General features: G+C 38.8%; 1 protein-coding gene across 1 annotated transcript; it reads right to left on the bottom strand.

The window, feature by feature from the left end:
* Positions 1–866: 866 nt before the first annotated feature.
* Positions 867–19,103, bottom strand: LOC113059326 (serine/threonine-protein kinase 40-like). Its single transcript, XM_026227752.1, has 11 exons — positions 18,870–19,103; positions 16,211–16,334; positions 15,745–15,830; positions 14,505–14,648; positions 13,029–13,253; positions 11,361–11,413; positions 7,572–7,687; positions 5,343–5,487; positions 5,080–5,199; positions 4,754–4,838; positions 867–4,387 (listed from the first exon to the last, which is right to left on the bottom strand). The coding sequence occupies exons 2-11, from the start codon at positions 16,323–16,325 to the stop codon at positions 4,169–4,171; spliced, it is 1,308 nt and encodes a 435-aa protein (XP_026083537.1). The 5' UTR covers positions 16,326–16,334; positions 18,870–19,103; the 3' UTR covers positions 867–4,168.
* Between the last annotated feature and the right edge of the window lie 1,312 nt (positions 19,104–20,415).

A 20,415-nucleotide genomic window follows, 5' to 3' on the forward strand; every position in this document is an offset into this window, starting at 1 on the left:
ACAGAGGATTAATGAGTTGAATATGTTAAAGGAGTGATTTCTATCAAAATATGCTTTCAACAGATAAGCGGCTTGTAAACTACTCTAAAGTTGGTTTTCCAACTCTTGGGAGATGTATTTGAATGTGTTGGACTTACAATGTTTGCTTCAAACTAGTACTACATGTCAAGGCCTTGATTAATAAAGTTTGGTTCACACTGGAGCTTATTCTGGCAAACTGGAAGACATCTTAAATTCAGGAGAGAGAGGTGAATAATGACAAGCAACCGCTCGGAGTTCAAACCTCAACACAGGGATTCAGATGATTAAGGAGCAAAAATACACAACGTACTGGAGTAAAAGACTTCTGTAAAAGGGGAATTGTTGATACTCAATGAGCAACTGATGAAGCGAGCACACAAATCAATAAATTTGTCTTTTTAAGCTTACGAAAAAAGTTTATAGCTTAAGGGTTAGTCAGGATGATATTGCAACAAAACACTTTAGAATTGCACTCATCACATCATCCAAACAAATCTACTGAATTTATATTGAGATGAGAGATCAAATTTGTCTGGGCATCTGAAAAAGCGTTTTGCATTTCATTCCATAGGTTTACCACAAGAGGGCAGAACTGCACCTAAAATGTAGACCTAAAATGCAAACCTAAAATTGCTGACTGAAAAAAAAAAAAAAAAAAAACTGAAAACTTCACCTAAAATTAAACACTACTGAGAATTGTAAAAAAAAAAAAAAATCTTAATTATTTGAATGAAACTGATATCATCAAAAAGATGCATTGTTTTTTTTTAAGTGCTTTTAAATAATGCTTTTAAAAGCAAACTTGAATTAAAATCTTACATACTTCAAACACAAGAGATACAAAGATTTTCCATATCAAAGTTTATTGCTGACATGCATGTAGAGATTTGATGAAGTACAAAAATATGTCTTTTATACAAATTTGTTTTTCATCTCTGTACATTTACCCAGTTTTTTTTTCTTTGACACCATTCTAACCGAGCAGCTTACAACATCAAATGTTCAGGCTTTTGACCTGTTTAATCATGTTTTGTTTTACACCAGATTTAGATTTTCCAGTTTTAGCAAAAGATGCAAAAAAAAAAAGTAACAATTCTAAAGAGAAATCTCCCAATTTGTGAAACATCTGCACAAAGTGGCCTAAAAAGAAAAGAAAATCTAAGCCAAACTTAACTTTCAGTATCTTCCCTTGCAGTGTCTCTGTTTTTTTTTTTTTTTTTCGTTTTTTGGGTGTATTCATAATTTGCACAATACCCACATCCACTCCAATTTCTGCTGCATCTTGTGGCATGTCTTGCTAATTAGAATCATGCACTAATTGCTTTGAAATTGTATACAGAGTTTCAAAAAAAAAAAACTTACACTTTTCATGCTGCAGATAGAATTTGGACATCATGAAACTGTCTATGCAAGGGGGTTGCAGTAAACTAACGTAGGGGGCATATTAAACAAAAATTTACTAATTTCTTTTATCTAGGTTTTGGGTACAGACTACACAACCACATCAACAGCAGCCATATTGCAACTGTACAAATTTGCTATGATATAATGGCTTTCGTGAGAACTCTACATGGACCTAGCATATAGCCTTGAGGCACTCCTTTTTTAATATAAGGACTTTGATTTGCTCACAAAAAGCTCCTCTCCATCAAGTCACGCCTATTATCCACTACGATACTGCTTTACAACCAAATATATTCACATTGAGTTGGGAAAAACTAATGCTTTCAATCGTGGCTTGTGTAGAAACATTGGTGCAATTATTTCAAATAATACCCTGCACTGGGGTTTGCACTATTGACGCCTATTCGCCATTACAATGTCTTTCACACTGGCCAGAGTGCGGTATCATCCTTATCTAGCAAGATAAACTCTACATCGATTCTACATGTCATGCTAATGTGCACGATAATTTAGTTGACTTAAAATAGAGCTATGCAAAGTCAGTCACCTAATTAGTGTAGCTTAATATACCGACAGGATTGTTGCAATAATTATTCAAGAATAAAAAAAAAAAAAAGGAAAAGATAGACAATAAAGCAAAACCTTCACTGAAGATAGAAGAAAAAACGTGAGAGATCACAGCAATGCTTTTGAGTGATACATGATCTCTACATTTACCATGGCAGATGAATTGAAAACAGCAAATAAATTAAAATGAAAACCGAAAGGTACAGATATACTACCAGGCTGTACGTCTTCAAAAGATGAAATTAAAGTGGAGATTAAAAGGACAAGCCAAGCAGCTAGTCATAAGCTCAGAGATCTACAGTACTGAATGACATTTTCACCTAATGACACGAGTGGAGCCAAACATAAAGGCATTGCAAACTAAGCCACAGGTCGATGTAAGCCAATCGCCTATCATACTAAGATATATTCTAGCATCAAAAGTACATATTCACTGCTCACGGTTGAGTTGAAAATCTGTTGATAATCTAAGGCAAGATATCCCACAGTTATGCTTTATACACATGGGGTAGCTTAAAACAGGTCTGAAAAAAGTCAAATGACATTAAGAATACAACTCCTTGTAATATTCTCACACAATAAACAGATTGAGAGGAGTGGGTTTCATGGCATTTCCTTGCTGATGATCATGAAGCATTCAATAATCAGAGATGGAAATGAGTGGTAGGTAAGAGAATAAAAAGAAAAACCTAAAAGAAACAATTCCCTATGCAACTGGTTTCTTTGTATCACTGTGGCCAAAAACGTTCCCTAGCGGCCAATCTTCAATCCCTGAGCTGCAGCTGAAATCTGTGTGGGGAACGAAAGCACCGGAGATACAGAACATGGCAGAAGATGCACTTTGATGACTTGGCATGCTATCAGAGGGTGAGTGCTCTTGATGGAGGGACACAAAAGGAAAGGAGGGCTTAAGGGCTGTGCTTACAGGGCTTATCTTGGCTTAGACTTCCGCATGACTGCCGGATCAGCTGCCTCGCTTCCTGACAGTTTCATCCCATCACCAGCTGTCCCGTATCTCATCTTTTTCTAAGCACAGCCCTGTGATGAGTTCCTGCATGACACACACCAAAATCAACAAAAGTACCACCTAGCTCAGCTCTCAGGAGTCCGCTGTAGTGGCATATCACATGGTTAAATGTGCATTTCCATTTGGTCGAATACACAGGAAATGGTGATTTTGCACTTTCTGCTGCCTACTGATTGGCCGATAGCAAGAGGGGGGAAAAAACGTACCATATCCACTGGTTGGGATGCCAAGTTATGCTTTTGGTTGTATGCATCCAGACATAGATGCTAGCTGCCAACAGAAACCCATTCAAATAGAGGAAGGAGAAACATGCGCTATGATTTCAGTAATATGAGGTTTTTAGCTTTCTAACTTGTGATACTTAACATCTTCAAATGGAAAAAGAAGACAGTAATCTTACTTAAAATGCTACCATTTTAGAAGGAGAGGAGGGGGAAGCTTATTTAGATTGTGAGAAAAAAATACAAATAAAATCACTGGTTTTGAAACAGAATGGTTACACAACCACAATGCTAATGCTCTTGAGCCTGTGCTTGTCTCCCCTCAATATAATTAGTCCTGGTTTCATAAGAATGAACAGCATTGTTAAAAACTGACTAAGAAAGGAGGAAATGGAGAGATTGAAAAAACGGTAAGAGGTAGATTTGCAGTCATAGATACAGATGGGAGCGGAACAGACGAACTGGTTGAGGGGACCAGAACAAAAGGGTTGATCATGTGATCCGAGGCGTTTCTGTAAAAAGTGCTGGGGGAGATGTGGATGGGAAAAGGGTGGTTGTCTGTGATCTGCTACATGATTCTGTTGGGGTATTGCTGAAAATGTGTGTGTCTGTGCGTGTGAGAGAGAGAGAGAGAGAGAGAGAGAGAGACAGAGTGTGTGTGTGTGTCAGATTTAGGCAAGGCTTGGCATGGTGGAGATGATGTTGGTGTCTCATTGTGTGCCGTCCTTAGGTAGAGTTTGTGTCCTAGGCCAATGAATGGAGCAACAGAGTGCTGAGCGGTTCCTTGGCCTGTGTTTGTGACTGCAAGACTCAGGCTGGATGCTCACACATACACACTCTCACATGCAAGTGTACATAAAAGTGTGCGCCCAGTTCCAATGGCTCACTCCACTCCAAGTGACCCCCGCCTGTGGGCAGAATGGCCGTGCTACTTCCGGAGGAAGCGCTGGGCCAGTATTGCGGCATCAAGAGGGCTGATTGGCTGAGCATCGTGGCCGAGGCGCCTTACCGGAGGCACGTTACCGAAATGCCTCTTGCTGAGGAAGTTCTTGGTCTCGTGGATAGTGTTCTTCTCTTCCGCCAACAAGAGCTGTTGCCTCATGTAGTTCTCAAATTCGTATTGAGACGACTCCTCTGTCACTTTCGCCTGGGGGGGACAGAGAGAGACTGTTTCAGTGCCAGAAAGTACCTCATGTTAATGCAGTTTGAAGAGGAAGTTTCTATTGTAGTCCATGATGACATATTTATAAGATACAATTAACATGAACAAGTTAATAAGCCAGTTCATACATAATTGGCCGCAATGGTTTTAATGCAACATTTTACGCAACAATATTTAAGCAGTGTCTTTAAAACATAAAAAATCAAAATAAAAAGGTTTGAATGTATATATAAACACATACCAAATAAAACTGAAACCACTAGTTTAAAGAATGATTTACATATTAATTCAGCTTACATTTCATAAAAAAATGCCTTTCATATTATTGTAACACCTAAAAATGGTACTGACCTCCTGAAGATGTTCGGGGTGGTTAAGCTGATCATCTATGTCCGGCACCACTTGTAGAGGGCCACTCAGCGAGGACACAGATTGCCTGTTTAAAGATTAAAAAAATAATAATAAATAAATAAATCTGTCAATGACAAATGGGAACTTTCAGATCTACAGACACCTTCTGCAAAATTGCAAAAATGTGGCGAGACAACATCGCTGACCCAAAATGACATCACCCCACCACATGGATTCCTAAGATGTTCTGTAAACTCTTACAAGACGTCTGGGCTAAAAATGGAACTATAAAGCTGATCTCAGTTCAGATGAGAGATGAGACGCACCAGGATGCGATGATGGCGCTCAGAGACTCGAGCACCTCAGTGGCAGTAAGCCTCTGCTGGGGGTCAAGCATCAGAAGCTTCCTGATCAAACACACTGTACTTTCTGATACCCGCCCATCCCTGCACAAATAAAACAGGCGCAAAGACACATAAGCATTTCCATCTGCAAAAATACTTTTTTTAGTCTTCAGTTAAAAGAATAGCTCCCCAAACAAAATAAAAAAGATAAAATTGAAGCACAGAGAGATAATAGAGAGACTCACTCAGGGATGGAGTACTCTGCTGCCTTGATCTTTCGGAAGAGCTCTTGAGGTATACTGTCGTAGAATGGGAACTGGCCATAGAGCATGGTGAACAGCACCACACCAAGCGCCCACATATCACTGGGTTTACCACGGTATGGACGACCTACATGGAAACACAAAGTGCAATTTTAACAAGCAGCTCTATAACAGTTTGCATATTCAATCAGACTAGAAACAAAACCTACACAAGAATGTACATATGAATCCGGACTGATTTACATTTAAGTGTCTGTGCAATCAAAACAGGACCCATTTTTCTGGTAATTGATGGGCTTACGCACAATTAAAAAGCATAGTGCAAACTACTGCAACTTGTCTAAATTTTAACAGCCATTATTTCAGCCTTCAGCATCTTTGTAAATGTCTTTTCTGTCACTTTTAATCAAATCCATCTAATCTCAATCAAACGAATGTAAGTGTGCATATAAAACATATGCTACCAATAGTTTCAAAAGTTTTTCAAGTCCCCCAAAACCTGTTAACACTCTCAATACTACTTTGTTTACCACCATAAATGGGCAGAACGCAATGTGCCAGAAGAGTAAAAATGAGTCATGGGAGCTTTAAAAAGAGGGGTTAATTAGGTAGTTTCTGTTTGGTAAACAGTGTGATTTGTATGGTATATTTTTCTGTAAGGTACACATTTTCTCTGCTTCTACTTTGACCCTACGCATGAGAAAGTGAAAAAAAGTGTGTGAGTGATGGAAAAATAGTGAGAGGGAGGGAGAGAGAGGGAGAGAGAGAGAGGGAGAGAGAGCAGGAAGTGTAGTTCCTCTCTGCATGACTCATTGTGATGACTCACTAAAGCAGCTCTCCCTTTGTTCTGCTGTCATATTCGGCCGATTTACTCCCGGTTTCTTTCTGTCATTTTACTGTGAATGGAGACCGCAAACAACAGCTCGACTGCACCTCGATTTAACATTCATGCTCGGAATGCACCATCTTACCAGAGCCTCTATCCATAGAGGTCTTGGAAAAACCCCGAAAACACATGAAAGACAGTTCTGGAAAGGTGGTGGTGTTTGATATTTTAGCTAGTCAACTAAACAAACACGATTTAACAGCAGGGATCTTCAACTTTGTATCATACAGTACAAACAGCACTCTGCACACAATATTATTGAATGAATTATACAAACCAACGTCACATTGTTTCGTTTACATTTTTCACTGAGCTGATGGTGTCTTTGAATTAAGCAAAATACTAAGCGTTTCAGACGGACACCAGTGATGCCTTTATGCACAGTTTTTTTAACCATATACATGTATTTACATACTTTATACCTCATCCCAATCCATTTGCAATGCAAAAAATATAAGGAGAGGCATAAAGTTACATTATATTTTAATTATACTTAAAGAGGTAATGACCTGAGAAATTCCCCTAATCTTTTTCAGATAAGAGGTCATTGTATTAGAAAAACAGGATGTAAGTTTTAAAACTATTGTGTTCCGAGAAACAGAAAATAGGACAGAACATAGTCTATTATTTTTAAATCATGATATTTGTTTATGTACAAATCTTGATATCATTATAAGTAGACATCAGAGAACAGTACAAAAAAAAATTACCCCTTAATTTTAATATAATATGATATTAAGGAATATTTTAGGTTCAAATTCAAGCTAATCTTAATCTTAATGGACAGCAACTGTAGCATGCCAATTTTTTTTTAATCTCCAAAAAATAATACAGACAAGCCACTTTTAAGTTTGTGAAACCAAAAAAGGTCAAAATACTTTTAGCGTGTTGACTATTCAGTAACTGGACCATGCTACATAAACGTTTGACACACAAGATAAACACTTAGTCCCTTGTAATGAAATTACATCACTTGAGTGAACTTCAATTCCGCACAGAAAGAGAGAGATTGTTTGGAAAGATACATCTCGTGATACAACCGCTGTTTATTTGATCCGTCTCACTGCTGAGATCTGCTCGAGGCCATGACAACGAGCTTAAGGGAAGAGTTTTGCACGTTGATGAGCTAACAGGCCAAGTCTTGCGGCACACAACACAAGTAATGACTTTAATAAACCTGTCTATTGCTCATCCATGCTGAGGGTTTGTGACTGCTGTCCTGATTAGGGCTGTGTAGGTGGTTGTGTTTATGAGCTTTGATTACAGTGGTGACATGGAGGGTGAGTCATGTGAATCACACAGACACACACACACACAATCCTCACCACTCAGGACATCTGGGCTGATGTAGGCTGGACTGCCTCGCTGGTCCTTTAACAGATCTTCCTCACTCACCAAATGCTTGCCAAGGCAAAAGTTTGTGATGGTGATCCGATGGGTCCTGCAGCACACAAAACACCAATAACGTCAAACAACTACGTAAAGGACATTGTAACCTAGCTTGTCCTTAAGAAAAGGCATACATTCTCTCTGAATTAAAATAAAAATACAGAGCTGATGGTTAGAGGGGAAGGAGTCTGGTAACATCTGACGACATCAAAAATATTGTTCCTTGAAATCTGTTATGACTTTGATATTCAATTCATTCCTACTGGTTGGATTAGTGAAATACAAGAGATATATACCTGTGTGTATACATAGAAAAAACTTTTACACTATACATCCATATCAAAACGAAACTCTAACTGTTAGGTGAGTCGAGTTTGTATCTGCGCAAACATGCCTCTGATATTTTTGTCTATGTCATTAAATCTAATCTGTGGCAGGGAGCCATTCTGCCTTTCAGAAAGCAGAACCTAACATGACAGAACACACCGTGACTGCACTTGACAAACAAGTGAGTCACCTGTGGCTTCTCACAAGCTTGTAGATGACTAATCTTTGCACCTCAGAAAGGAAAGAACTACACTTCTTTTTTTCAGTGACAGGCATGCAATGAAAACAAGCACTCTAACACACATAGAAACACTTTCACGTAAAAAATGCATTCACATTTACAATGAGCAAAACTAACACGTCAGCTGACAGAGCTGAACTTGGGGACCTTTCAATGTGAGATTTCACACAGTCACAGCTGGAAAAAAAAAAAAAAAAAAAAAAAAAACACCACTACAGCTACATCCTCTTTTCCCATGCTTCCCCAGTTACACTCTCACTTTCACACCCTGTCACACTTATGCTTAACAGTTAGAAACAGGCCCGTTCCTGAAGCTGAAGATTTTTCTCAGCAGAGTTTCTCACTGATCGAAAGCTGATTATCATCTTCATTTAAAAAGGAGGGTCATGATTAAATTAGATTAGAAGAAAAAAAAAACATTGTTAATCACAATGGACTATGTGGAAATAATGTTTAGTCTTTCCATCTTACATTGCATCTTTACCAGTTGCGAATGTTTGTAGTTTTCAAATTCAGTTTACTTTTAATGTTGCATTAACAGCCAATTTATCAAACACAACAAATCAAATGCAACAATATTTTCATGCATGAACTGGATCTGCTAAGCTCCAGATGCATCACACTAAAGGATAAATCGTTGATGATTCTGTAAAGTTTATGTGGTTCAAGGCATTTAACTACGTAATCAATTCAAAAGTTTTGTTTAATGATGGTTACATGAAGCAAACTAATCAAATTTCATTGGTTTTCTCTTGTATTGCATAACTGCACCTTTTTTGCACTCTAGTTTCACGTGGCGTCAACAACTTCTAATGTTACTGCTCCTAATGTCTAAGCATTTGCGTCAATCTCAAGCTAGTTTTCATCATTGCAATAGTTTTAGCCTTAATATAAGCTTTTGTCTGGCTTCATCATGACCATGTGCCTTGGTTCCCAAGCAATAAGAGTCAGCAAGCATTTCTCCTCAGGAAATTCTCATTGCTCACTCTCCTCTTCCCGCACATGTGAAGAGACCAGAAGCCTCCCAGTCTCTCACTCCTGCTAAAATTAGCCTGTTTATGGGAAAAATAGTTTCAACGCATGAGGAAGTCTTGATGCCGAAATGTGGGATTTTGATGCAATTGTCTGGTATTTGAGTTCCTCTGCTTGGGCAAGCAGTGTTGCAAGAGGAACAAAGCTAATGGTGACAGCAAATGTACAGATCAGGCAATTTGTTCACTTTTATAGAGTCTTGATGGTGACAGCCATATGGTGCTCCCTGAAGAGCGGAGTGTGTAAGCTGTGAAGGAGGGAAAACTAGTATGAAGTAATGGGAACACATGCTTGTGAAATATGAGAGAAGATTCTGCACTACAGGTAGTTACTGACAAAATGCTGAGGATAAAAAATGCTTGAACTACCAGATTCGACAGTCAGTTTTGAAAGCCTGAGTGTCTTGTCAACAAAACACACACACACACACACACACACACTATGACTAATACCAAGAACTTTCCATTCTACATAAAGCCAACACTCTGCCGGCTGGGCAGGGTCGCACAAACAGTAGAATCAGACGGGTATTTGCAGAATGAAAGAGCAAGAGCTCTGCCAGCATTACACGAGTGTGACTCAGCTCTGAGCTATGGATCCTTTGGCAGAGGGCTTTATTATCTCCAGCTGGGACACGGTGTTCTGCTTTCTTGCTGAACTAAAGCAGACAGACCAGACTGCTTGGTTTCATCACCACAGGGTCCAGTGACAAATGAGGGTATGTGTGGATGTTTTCTTTTTTCGTTCAGCAATGATATACCAGTCCATGCCTATCCTGTTAATTGACTCCCGTGGAACAGGCATAAAATGCTCGACTCAATAGCACATGCAAAATAAAGATAAAAAACAAAACAAATAAAAAAAAAACGCACGAATGATCTGAAACTATGTGTTACTCAATTTTCAGATTTCCCAACACCTTTCTGAGAAAATGTTACATCGCTTCTTGGTAGTTTACCAAGCTATTTTATTTTTAGCCTAGCTAAATTTGTATCATTTTATTTTTGCTTTCCTGTCACTTTTTAAATTAACAGGACTAGAAGAGAAAGGAAGCGGGATGGGAAATAACAATCTCTCCTCAAGCAAGACTGCACCGACACAGCTCTGACATTTACCTTTTAACATTCTAAGTGCAAAACCCAGCTTTAGGAATTTGTGGGCATATACATCTATAAATAAACTCTAAATTCTGCCCACCAAGTTACCAGGTGAATTTCTGAAGCAAAAACCACAGAAATAACCACAATGACACATGCTCTTCCTTTAATGCCTACTTGTAAAAACCATTAAAAAAAATCAATTTGCTTATGCTCATTTGATCAAAAATACTCGATGAAGCGGTTAATGGCAAAATAAAAAATGGTGCATGATGCATACCTTCAATAAGCCAGGACGTAAGAAGTACAGTTAACCGTAAAGAGACGAGAAAAGGTTGTGAAGATGAAAAAAAACAGGCTCCACTCCTCCTCTCACTACACAAGCCACTGAGCTTATATGGTGTGACAGGTTTCATAATTAGACAAGCTGTGCACTTATGTGACCGAACTACAATATGTGAGAACTCAGCAGTGAGCAGCACATGCTGGCAAATGTGACAGGCAGAACTGAGGATTTTCAATTAGTCAGTGAGTCTCTCATTCCTGGGGACATTTGAAATGACAAAGACAACAGAACTTTGGAAAGCGTACCCGTTCCACAAGCAGCAGAAAACACACGTGGCGCATATGGTGTTTGGAGAAGGGTCTTTATGGATGAGGGATTGGGAATTCCACTAGGTCTATCCAATTCACAATGCTTGCCGACCTCGGATGCCTTCAAGCCAGCATGTGCGGTTTCATCACCCACCCGCCCTCATTCCCTGGCTCCATCATTCTCTCCTTTTTTTTTCCAGGGAATGAAACAGGGGCACGTTCCATGCCTACTCGTTTTAACTGGGATAGCTTCCCACTGCTCCCTACCCCTCCCTTTTCATCCTGTGGGGATGAATCCCACTCTCACTAAGTGCTCAAACGGAGAGAGGTCAATAAAGCCAGATGGTGTTTCATGAGACCCCAACAGAGGGCTGAGCACACAGAAAACTCCACCAGCACAGCAGGTAAAAGAAAAATGGAGGAAGAAGTCTTACCTTTTATTAAGCACCATGTTTCCAAGCTTCAAGTCTCTATGCACGATGTTCTTCTACAAAGGCAAAAACAGTGAACGGTTACTATATTTACCTAAAGATATGGGCTACACTTTCAACAGTATGAATCACACAGTAAACATAAAATATCATGTGCAACAATGTTACTTCTGGAATACGACAAAGTTCCAAATAAAGCAAAATATTAAATTAGAAAAAAAATAGCATGACTTCATTTTATCAAGGGGAAACCACAGCAGGTAGTTGCAAGTGAAGGAGTTTGGTAGCAATGAGCCAAAAAATAAAAACAAATAAAAATAAAAATCTAAAAATGACATTTGATTCAAGTGCTTTTGTTAACTAAAACTACTAAAAATATTTTTGGTGACTGAAAATTACATCAAAATGTTGCCATGGTAACTAACTGAAATAAATGTTGAAGTACTACTAAAATTTGTAAAACTAAACCTGAAATAAAACTGAATTTAAATCTATATGAAAAAAAAAAAAATACAAAAACATAAAACTACTAAAACTTAAAATAATTAAAAATAATAATAGTATATAAATACTACTAAAATAACAACAATGTATACATATTAAAGGTACAATTTGTAAGATATTTGCAGTAAAATCTCCAAAAACCACTAGGCTAGTGTTATATATTTTGTCCAGCTGATTACTAACAATATCTCTAATGTTTTCAACTACTTGTAAATCATGAGAAAATTCCCATTCTAAACAGTGACACGGGGCAGTGCCGTGGACAAATGTGGAAGTAGTGTCTAGCGTACAGCAAACCACTAGCTTGCTTCAAGCAGTTCCTTATTTACTACTTCTTGCACATTTTATGGTGGATTGTGTTCCTTATTTATGGAACATAATTACTGTTTACCGTCTGCCGCTGGTTCTGTCAACAAAGACTGCTCCCGTAAACGTAAGCGTACGGGTCAACCAAACGACCCAAGAAGAGTTTGGGACAAGAGGAGAGGAAGAGCGAGGATCAATATCGGTCTTGCATTTTCTAGATGGAGAGAGCTTCGCGACAAACTTCAACTAGAAAGAGATGCCGATCTTGCTAGTGTTTTACTCGATAGAGTTGATCTGTATTTTTACGCTATAATAACGATCAACAAGATTAGTATTATGGGGCAAACACGCCAAACACGGGGCATCGCGTCTCTAGACCCACGCGAGGATGCATCTTATCCATAGTCTGATCGCGTCTTTGCATTGACTTTGTATGTAATCTACTTGCGCAAATCATTGAACTCGCGCTTGTCATGTACGACCAATTATTGTGTCTGAATGTACATGAGTGCATATATTTGTTGAACAAGAATAGTTTCGTTTTCATATCGTCTGATTGATGGCCGTCAACGGTTGGGTAGAAGACAACAAATCCCATCATTCCACGCTCTTTCTTAGCATCATCAAATCACACGATTGTTATTGTTTTGGTACTACGCCCTCTAGTGGCAGGTCCTACAACCTGTGCCTTTAACTGATATTTTGTCAGTTCCTGTATTCCTTGGAATACAAACTCCTGACCTTGTTATTTCTAGTGCCATGAAGAAAGTTGTCAAGAAAAATATTTTTAATTTCAGATGAGCAAAACTCATTTGATTATTTACTACAAAACTCAGACTTTAAAAGCAGTTCGCAGCTCACCTTATGCAATGCCTCCACCACTCTCACTACATCATAGAAAATAACGATGGCCTCGCGTTCGCTCAGTCGCTTCTCTTTGATGACGTAATGCTGCAGGTTGATGAGGTCGGCAGTCTTGTCGCTGAAGTCGTGGGCACAGAGGCAGTCAAGCGCCAGACAGATTCGTCTCTTCATCTTTCGCACTTTGTTGGCCTCCATGTCCTCGACAATCTCACAGGAGCGGTCCTGAGATGGAGATGTGGAATAGAAAATGCCTTAGAAAAGATTTTTGCAGAGAATAATGGGACAGCATAAAAAACTTTACCTCAGACAGCCCAGCGGTGCATTTAACAATGTGTAACAAAGCAAACCGAACGATTAAGCTTTTGAATGGAGCTAAAGAAGAAAATACAGGGTTTAAAGAACAAGATGACGGTAATGGACTGGTAGTACAGAAAACACAGCAGCGGTTCTCCTGTATGCCTCGCCATGTGCAACAGCTTGAATGATGAAAGCCCTCCTTCAGTCACCTGAGACTGGGGTCAAAAGAGGGCCATGAATCGATCGGCAGTGTGGTTTCTGTTTGCATTGACTGCGCCTTTGAACACAAGAGGCGATCCATAATTAACTGGCCCACTCTAGAGAGAAGCTATAATAAGCCAATCAATACTGCAAGCTTCAATGAATGGCCCTGACAGCACAGAACAGCTTGTTCTGGAGCCGATTTCCATCAGGAAAGAAAGGAGAGGTCTAGATATAGATTAAAAACTGTAAGAGTGAAAAAGAAAGTGTCTTGCTCAAAGAGAAAGTAAGTGGTGAGTCACTGCGAGCCCTTTGTGATGAAAAGAAAAACAACTGAAGGAACAATGATAGAACAAATTAAGTTGTGGGAATGAGAATGTACAGTACGGGAGGGAATCTTTAGGCATCTTACAAATCGATTCAATTTTGATTTAATGAGGCATAGCCAGATTCCAAAACAAGTCAATTGTGCATTTCAATTTTGAAAGACAAATCTTTGACGAGTTAAGGTGGATTGTGGACAGATGTGTACTCTGATCTGCTAATGAAAAGAAAAATAACTGATATAATAACCTAGATGATGTAAAAAATGAAATGCTCTGTTAGACTATAGGAATAGTTCAAATTTTGGTTACACGCATTCTTCAATATATTTTTATTTTATTCAGCAGAAGAAATAAATTTTATGTGAACTATTCATTTAACCACCTTAATTTTGTCATTTAGTTTCTATGATCCGTTTTCAATTGTGTGACACTGTCCTGTGTAAGAGTGGAGAATTGTTTTTTTTTTTCATAATTATTAATAATTCATAAATATTATCAATTTGTGTGGCTCAAACCAGAAGCATGAGAAAGAATCATGACGCATCAATGATGTTCAAGATGCCAAACAATTCCAATTAAAGCATTGTGACTGACATTAAGAAACTGTAATGACACATTGTACACATAAGCTACTCATAATTGGTCTTACCTGGAAGAGGCCGTGATGGTGCACCACTCCTTCTTGGTTTGAGAGCAGTGACAATAAAGAATACTCTGTATGCAGGAGCATTTTCCCTTGCCTTTCTTCCTGTGTCTCTCCTGCTGTGTCCCCACGTTCTTCCAGGGTGAGAATCTACAACAAAGGTCGAAGGTAAGAAGACACCACACCACTAGATTCTGGGAGTCTCTTATCTTCACTGTGATGACATACTGAGCTATCAATGATCTTGAGGCAATACAGAAGGTCCATTAAAGACTTTATCTACAGAGGGGACAAAGATAAGTCCCTCACATATCCTTCAACACATCTGGACAACCATCCGAGGGACACTAGACATGGAGTGGGGTTAAAAGGTTAGACTCCAGGTTGACAAGCACCTTTCTTTCAAGCCCCACCACTAACAGGCTGGTGCATAAACAAAGATGTCTGATGGTCATCTCTGAACCATAGTTGGTCATGAATTGGACAATATTGTGAAGATTTGTTGAGGCAGGTCAAAGGTTCATGCAAACAGTGAGAGACACACAGGGGCTTTTGTGTTCAGAAGCAGTCTCACTTCCCTGGTCAGGACATGTTTGAATCACATGGGAGGGGTTTTGAAAACCGTTTCCTTCTGTATCACCTCACATCGGGTTTTAAATGGCACTTTGGCTAATCAAATATCCCCCAAAATTTTAAAAGGGGACAAAAAAATAATAATAATTTCCAATAATGAAGATCTTTAAAAAGTCTCACTGATCCTTCACTGAATTCATCATAGCAGTTACTGAATAAACATCAACTTGTCATTAAAATTTGAACATTTTTAATAAAATGCATAAAAAAATGCTGTTCTTTTGAATTGATCTGTTCATCGAAAAAATCCTGAAAATTTCCACAAAAATAAATAACGGCATACACTACATTTGAACATATATTGAAACAGAAAACAGTTACTGAAATAATAAAAAAAAACATTAATCTTATCAAATAAATGCAGTCTCGGTGAGAATAGATGAAAAAAAAAAATCTAAAAAAAACTTTGTATCTTTTTAATAACTGATTCAGCTCCAAAGTTTTATTACAGTATAATCTATCATACACCCCCCTTCCCCATGCAATCTGATCACATTGTGTCACAGGACATGAATTTGGGGGCAGATATAAATGGTGATCTATCTCGCCTGACCACTTGTGCTCCCCCAAGATGTTAACACCCATGTAAACAAGGTCTAAAAAAAGTACTCACTTTTAGCTGGTAGAAATCATCTGTCCCATCTTTTCTGGCTAGACACTGCACTATACTCTGCACAGGAGAGTTTCCCAGCCGTGGACCTGTTGAGATGGGGAGGAATAAAAAAAAAGATGTGTGAACAAATGCAAAAGGTGTTCTCAGTACAGAGCACAGCAATTCCCTTTGAGGCCAATCATAAACACTGTTATCACAGCACCCTGCACTACCACGTCACACTGCTATTTCCAACTGCGACGGATGCATTTCAAAGACAAGATGGCAGTGTGATAGAGGTATACAGGGAAAGACCTGCGGATTCAGATGTGAAGCTGTCAATCTAAAACGTCTCTGTAATTCTTTTCGAACAGAGGCCTCAGAACGGAGCTTATACTACCTCCTCCTCCTCCCTCTCGTCTGCATTGAAACACAAAAACATAGGGCTAGTGTTGAAGGTTCACTTGCATTACCCTAGGCAGCTTACCTAAAACAAAGGGACCGACTCTTTTAGCATTGCCAGATATCCCAGGACAAAGGAGCTTGCTGGGTCTGCCGGAAGACTCTCCGGCCCCTCGGTCCGAAGCACGGCGTTTAGACATTCTGCAGATCTGAAAAAGGGTTGAGAAAGTGTTAATACTCGATTGATAAAACAACCTGACTTGCAACCAGACAAATGTGACTTTTTGACTAAAATCTTAAACGCATCCAAACAAAGAAACCCATGACACGCATTCCATTGTTGCCTTGAGGGACAATAGCCAATCCAATGAGATCTTTCAGTTTACACCACCACCAAAGTGTTTGTTATAAAGTGAGCAAATAACAGGTGGTGGAAGGGGATCTAGCAAGAGATCACCTAGGTCAGATAACAGTCAGGCGCCATTAACACCTCTGCCCCTGTATGAATGACAACACATCAGGTGCCGTTTGCATGAGCAAAAAACAGCAGGTGTGATTTGATGATGTGACTTCCATGATCGCGTCCCATTCACAAACAGCGCCACCAACCACAACTCACTCAAGAAAGGCAACTGTTCAGCACCAATTGATCTCAAATTAATTAAATAACCAATGAATCTTGAACTGCAATTTAATCTGCTGTTGCAATTCGTGTTTTCCCCCTTTACTATTTGTAATCCTTCCGTTCCTCAATCTGCATGGGTTTATCTGCAAATCTCTATGGCGTAATCTGCATATTACAAGATTGCAATACTGACTGGCCTGCAACAAGAACTGCTTTGAAAGAAAACACATTCAGATATCACAAGAAGTGCATTAGTTATGGTCAAACATTCAGGATGAAGGGCTTATTTCAGAGAACGCCTGCTTGTTGTGTTTGGTTCTTCTAGAATCTGATTATCGTTTCTGTGGTTCTACAGAAAGGCATTTGCTGCTACGGATGGATACAGCATGATTCACACAAGCCCTGGAGTTTGCACTGGTGACAATTTGTCAGAAATATGAAATGCTGCTGTTTGACACCAATGGCAGTGTGACAAAAGCAGCCTCCAGACGTCATATCACAATGCAAGCGGGGGGTGAGAGAGTGCATTTAGTGTCGCGGACAGTTCTGCACCCCTTGAGCTCTTCAAAATCAATCTCAACTCTGTTTAAATTAAGGGACAATACAGAGACTGGGCATGAAATCCCATTCATACAATGACAATCAATGTGCTCTAATAGCAAATACATGCAAATTAGGACTCAAATGGCATCCGAATTTTGAATTACAGAGAGTTGTGATTCACTTTTAAGCTATAAGCTTGGTCGCACAGTAATTCTGAATGAAACAGACATTGAAATGTAATTCTGCAACAGATCACACAGCTTGACTCGAGGACGTAGGAGGGGGTACAGTTGGCAGTTATCGCAGATCATTTCACACGTTTAGTTTTTTTTTTGTCTTTCTGGACCCAGACTGTTGACAATGTGACAGACGGGGGTGAGAGACGTGATTGCCTTCTCATCAACCCTTTTGACATGCATTATTGGAGATCTGACATCTTTAAAGCACCATGGCTTGTTGCAAAGACCACGTCTCTGCATTGGCTCAACCAAGAATGAGAATGTGACCTGCAACCTCAAAGGAAACAAACAAACAAAAAATTATCTTGACTCAAACAAGATGTTTTTCTGTGGAACAGAAAAGGAGATGCTAGACGGTGCAAGTAAACATTCACTTCCTCTGTAATTGAGAGAGAGCGAGAAAACGTTGCTAATACGCAATACATCTCTAATATTAACATATTCTTTTGTGTTCAATTGAACTAATGAAAATTAAATAAGTTTTTAAAACAATAATTAACTGATGACCAAACCTTCTTTTTTTTGGTGAACCATCTCTTTAACAACAACACGATGATGATGAAATCGTGTTATACGAAGGATTACTCATACTGCTTTGCATTCATCAGACAGAATGGATGCACTGTGAGGACCATGGCATTATACAAACATCAAAGTCATCAGAGAAGCGAAATATCACCTCTGCATGATTTAAACGCTCTGATCCACTCAGTAGCAGAACATTTTAATATTTTATTAGATCTAACAATATGCTAGCTGTCACTGCACGCAAACTTGAGAACCTGGCAACCTCCGAGCGCCGACTGGCAGCTTGATGCAACCCCTATCAGATGCGCGTTTTTGCACACGTATCGTTTGATATTTGGATGTCTAAGATTTTTGGTGTGTAAAAACAAGTGACTAATGCTTCCATTTATAGCTAAAATGACAGCAGAGGGAATAGAGACAGGAACACTTCAATGTGATGATAACAGTACACGGCGTAACGTACATTGCCAACCAGCTAACGTTACAAGTAAAATTATAACAATGATCACTAATATATTTGACTTTAATACGCGTGTGTAAGAAACAAAGTTCGCGCTCTTATTAATACAACGAGCCTAATCAATTGGTCTAGCATTTGCAAGCGAAAACCTGCTTATTTTTCTTTGTATTCTTGCATATACAGTCTATATCGCAATATATTTAAAATACGACAATTTAATCGTTGCAAAAGCGCGTTTATTTGAATTTCAAGACGAAATGAAAGCCCAGAAGGCCAATGAGTTCACTGTGTCCCTTTAACGGACAGTGAAAATCTCCTCAGTCGAACGTCGGGCCATTTAACAACTTACCAAACCGCCGAGGGAATCCTCTGTCGTACACTAATTTCCACTCATTTCGGGCCGATTAAATGTTCAGCAGGGCTGCACCGACATTTAGACTCCACCACGAAGCGGTTTGTTTCAAGCGAACTGGAGAAATTTCACGATTACCGACAGGGGTTTTGAGGGAAAAGCCTTCTTAGGACAACTGATCACATCTTTCCATAGCAGCACCACCTGACAACGGAAATGACGCACATGCTGTGAGTGACGGATCGGCGCGTCCAATAGAAAATTATGTTTGGTGTTCCCGCCCCTTTACGTGCGTTCTTGAGATTGGCATTCTTCGCTTAGTGTGGAATGATAAACGTACGCACTGTGTAAATGAGCAGTAGAGTAGGCTGCTAGTACTGCATAACTTTTTTTTTAAGTTTTGATAAATGTGCAGTTTTGTTTAAAAAAATAATAATAAGAAGAAGAATTACAATGGAAATCAGTCGCCATAAACGAAAATAAGAAATAAAAACTGACTCTAAGCAGTACTAATGAAACATGATAGACACATTTATATTATTCAGTGAATAATGTTTTGATGCCAAAGGTTTTTTCAGCTCCGTCACAGTAATGTTTCTTTAAAATATGCATGTGTATTAATATAATATTAAAGTTCTGAGTTGACTGAGGACAGGTGGGTTTAAAGGTTATGAGTCATATTAGGCCATATGTCTTCATTTTGCTAAAATAAAGAAAATCTATAAAAAAATAAGTAGCATTTGTGTTAAGGAATCTTCTTTGAAACGCTGGTCCTTTAAATTCTGCAGTGGGACGTGACTCAAGAATCAAGTGTCAATAGTGTGAAATAAACATGACATATGGATTACACCCAAGGTTAAAGAGTAAATAAATGGATTAAAAAAATAATCTACCTCTGTTCATGAGAATGCAGCAAACCTCTGGGGTTTCTTGCATGCACAAGACCTTTGAAATCATATCCAAATTTAGATCCCCCAACACTAACCAGCTTCACCCACAACAGCAGGTTTCAATTCAGTGGGCTGGTGCAGAGCTGCATGTCAAACAGAGAATGTTTTAAAGGGCAATAGCTGATTTAAGGCTTTGCTGTCTTCTTGTCTTGACTCAGCATGGCCTTTGCTTTAAAACACACTTTTATAAGCCTGTGGCTAAACATTTGCCAACCCACGGTGTGTGGGGAGGAAACTGCATCATATTTTAGTGCACTTGTCTAATAAAGAGGTAGTGGATTTGAAAAAGGCTGCAAGGACAATTTCATGAGTGCACACGTTACTATAACATCTGGACATAGCATTTATAGTCTGTCTCAATACCTCTATTTCTTTACTTTCCTTCAAATAACCATCTCATGTTCTTGGAATAAGGGCTAAACTGGAATAGGTTATAATAAAAAATGTGTCAAATTAATATCTATTATTCTATAATTTGTTTTATTTTAATATTATTTATAGATCTATCTATCTATAAAAATATATATATAGTAGTGCATATGTGACAAGACTTGAATGAAAATAAATCTGTTGTTGTTTTTTAATAATATTCA

Source organism: Carassius auratus, chromosome 41 (assembly GCF_003368295.1).
Source record: "Carassius auratus strain Wakin chromosome 41, ASM336829v1, whole genome shotgun sequence".
NCBI lineage: Eukaryota > Metazoa > Chordata > Actinopteri > Cypriniformes > Cyprinidae > Carassius > Carassius auratus.

Coding starts and splice junctions, on each gene's coding strand:
- LOC113059326 (XM_026227752.1), bottom strand. CDS start 16,325: ATGTCTAAACGCCGTGCTTCGGACCGAGGGGCCGGAGAGTCTTCCGGC. Junction 15,831..16,210: donor AGTCGGTCCCTTTGTTTTAG/GTAAGCTGCCTA, acceptor CCATCTCAACAG/GTCCACGGCTGGGAAACTCT. Junction 14,649..15,744: donor ATGATTTCTACCAGCTAAAA/GTGAGTACTTTT, acceptor CCTTTGTTGTAG/ATTCTCACCCTGGAAGAACG.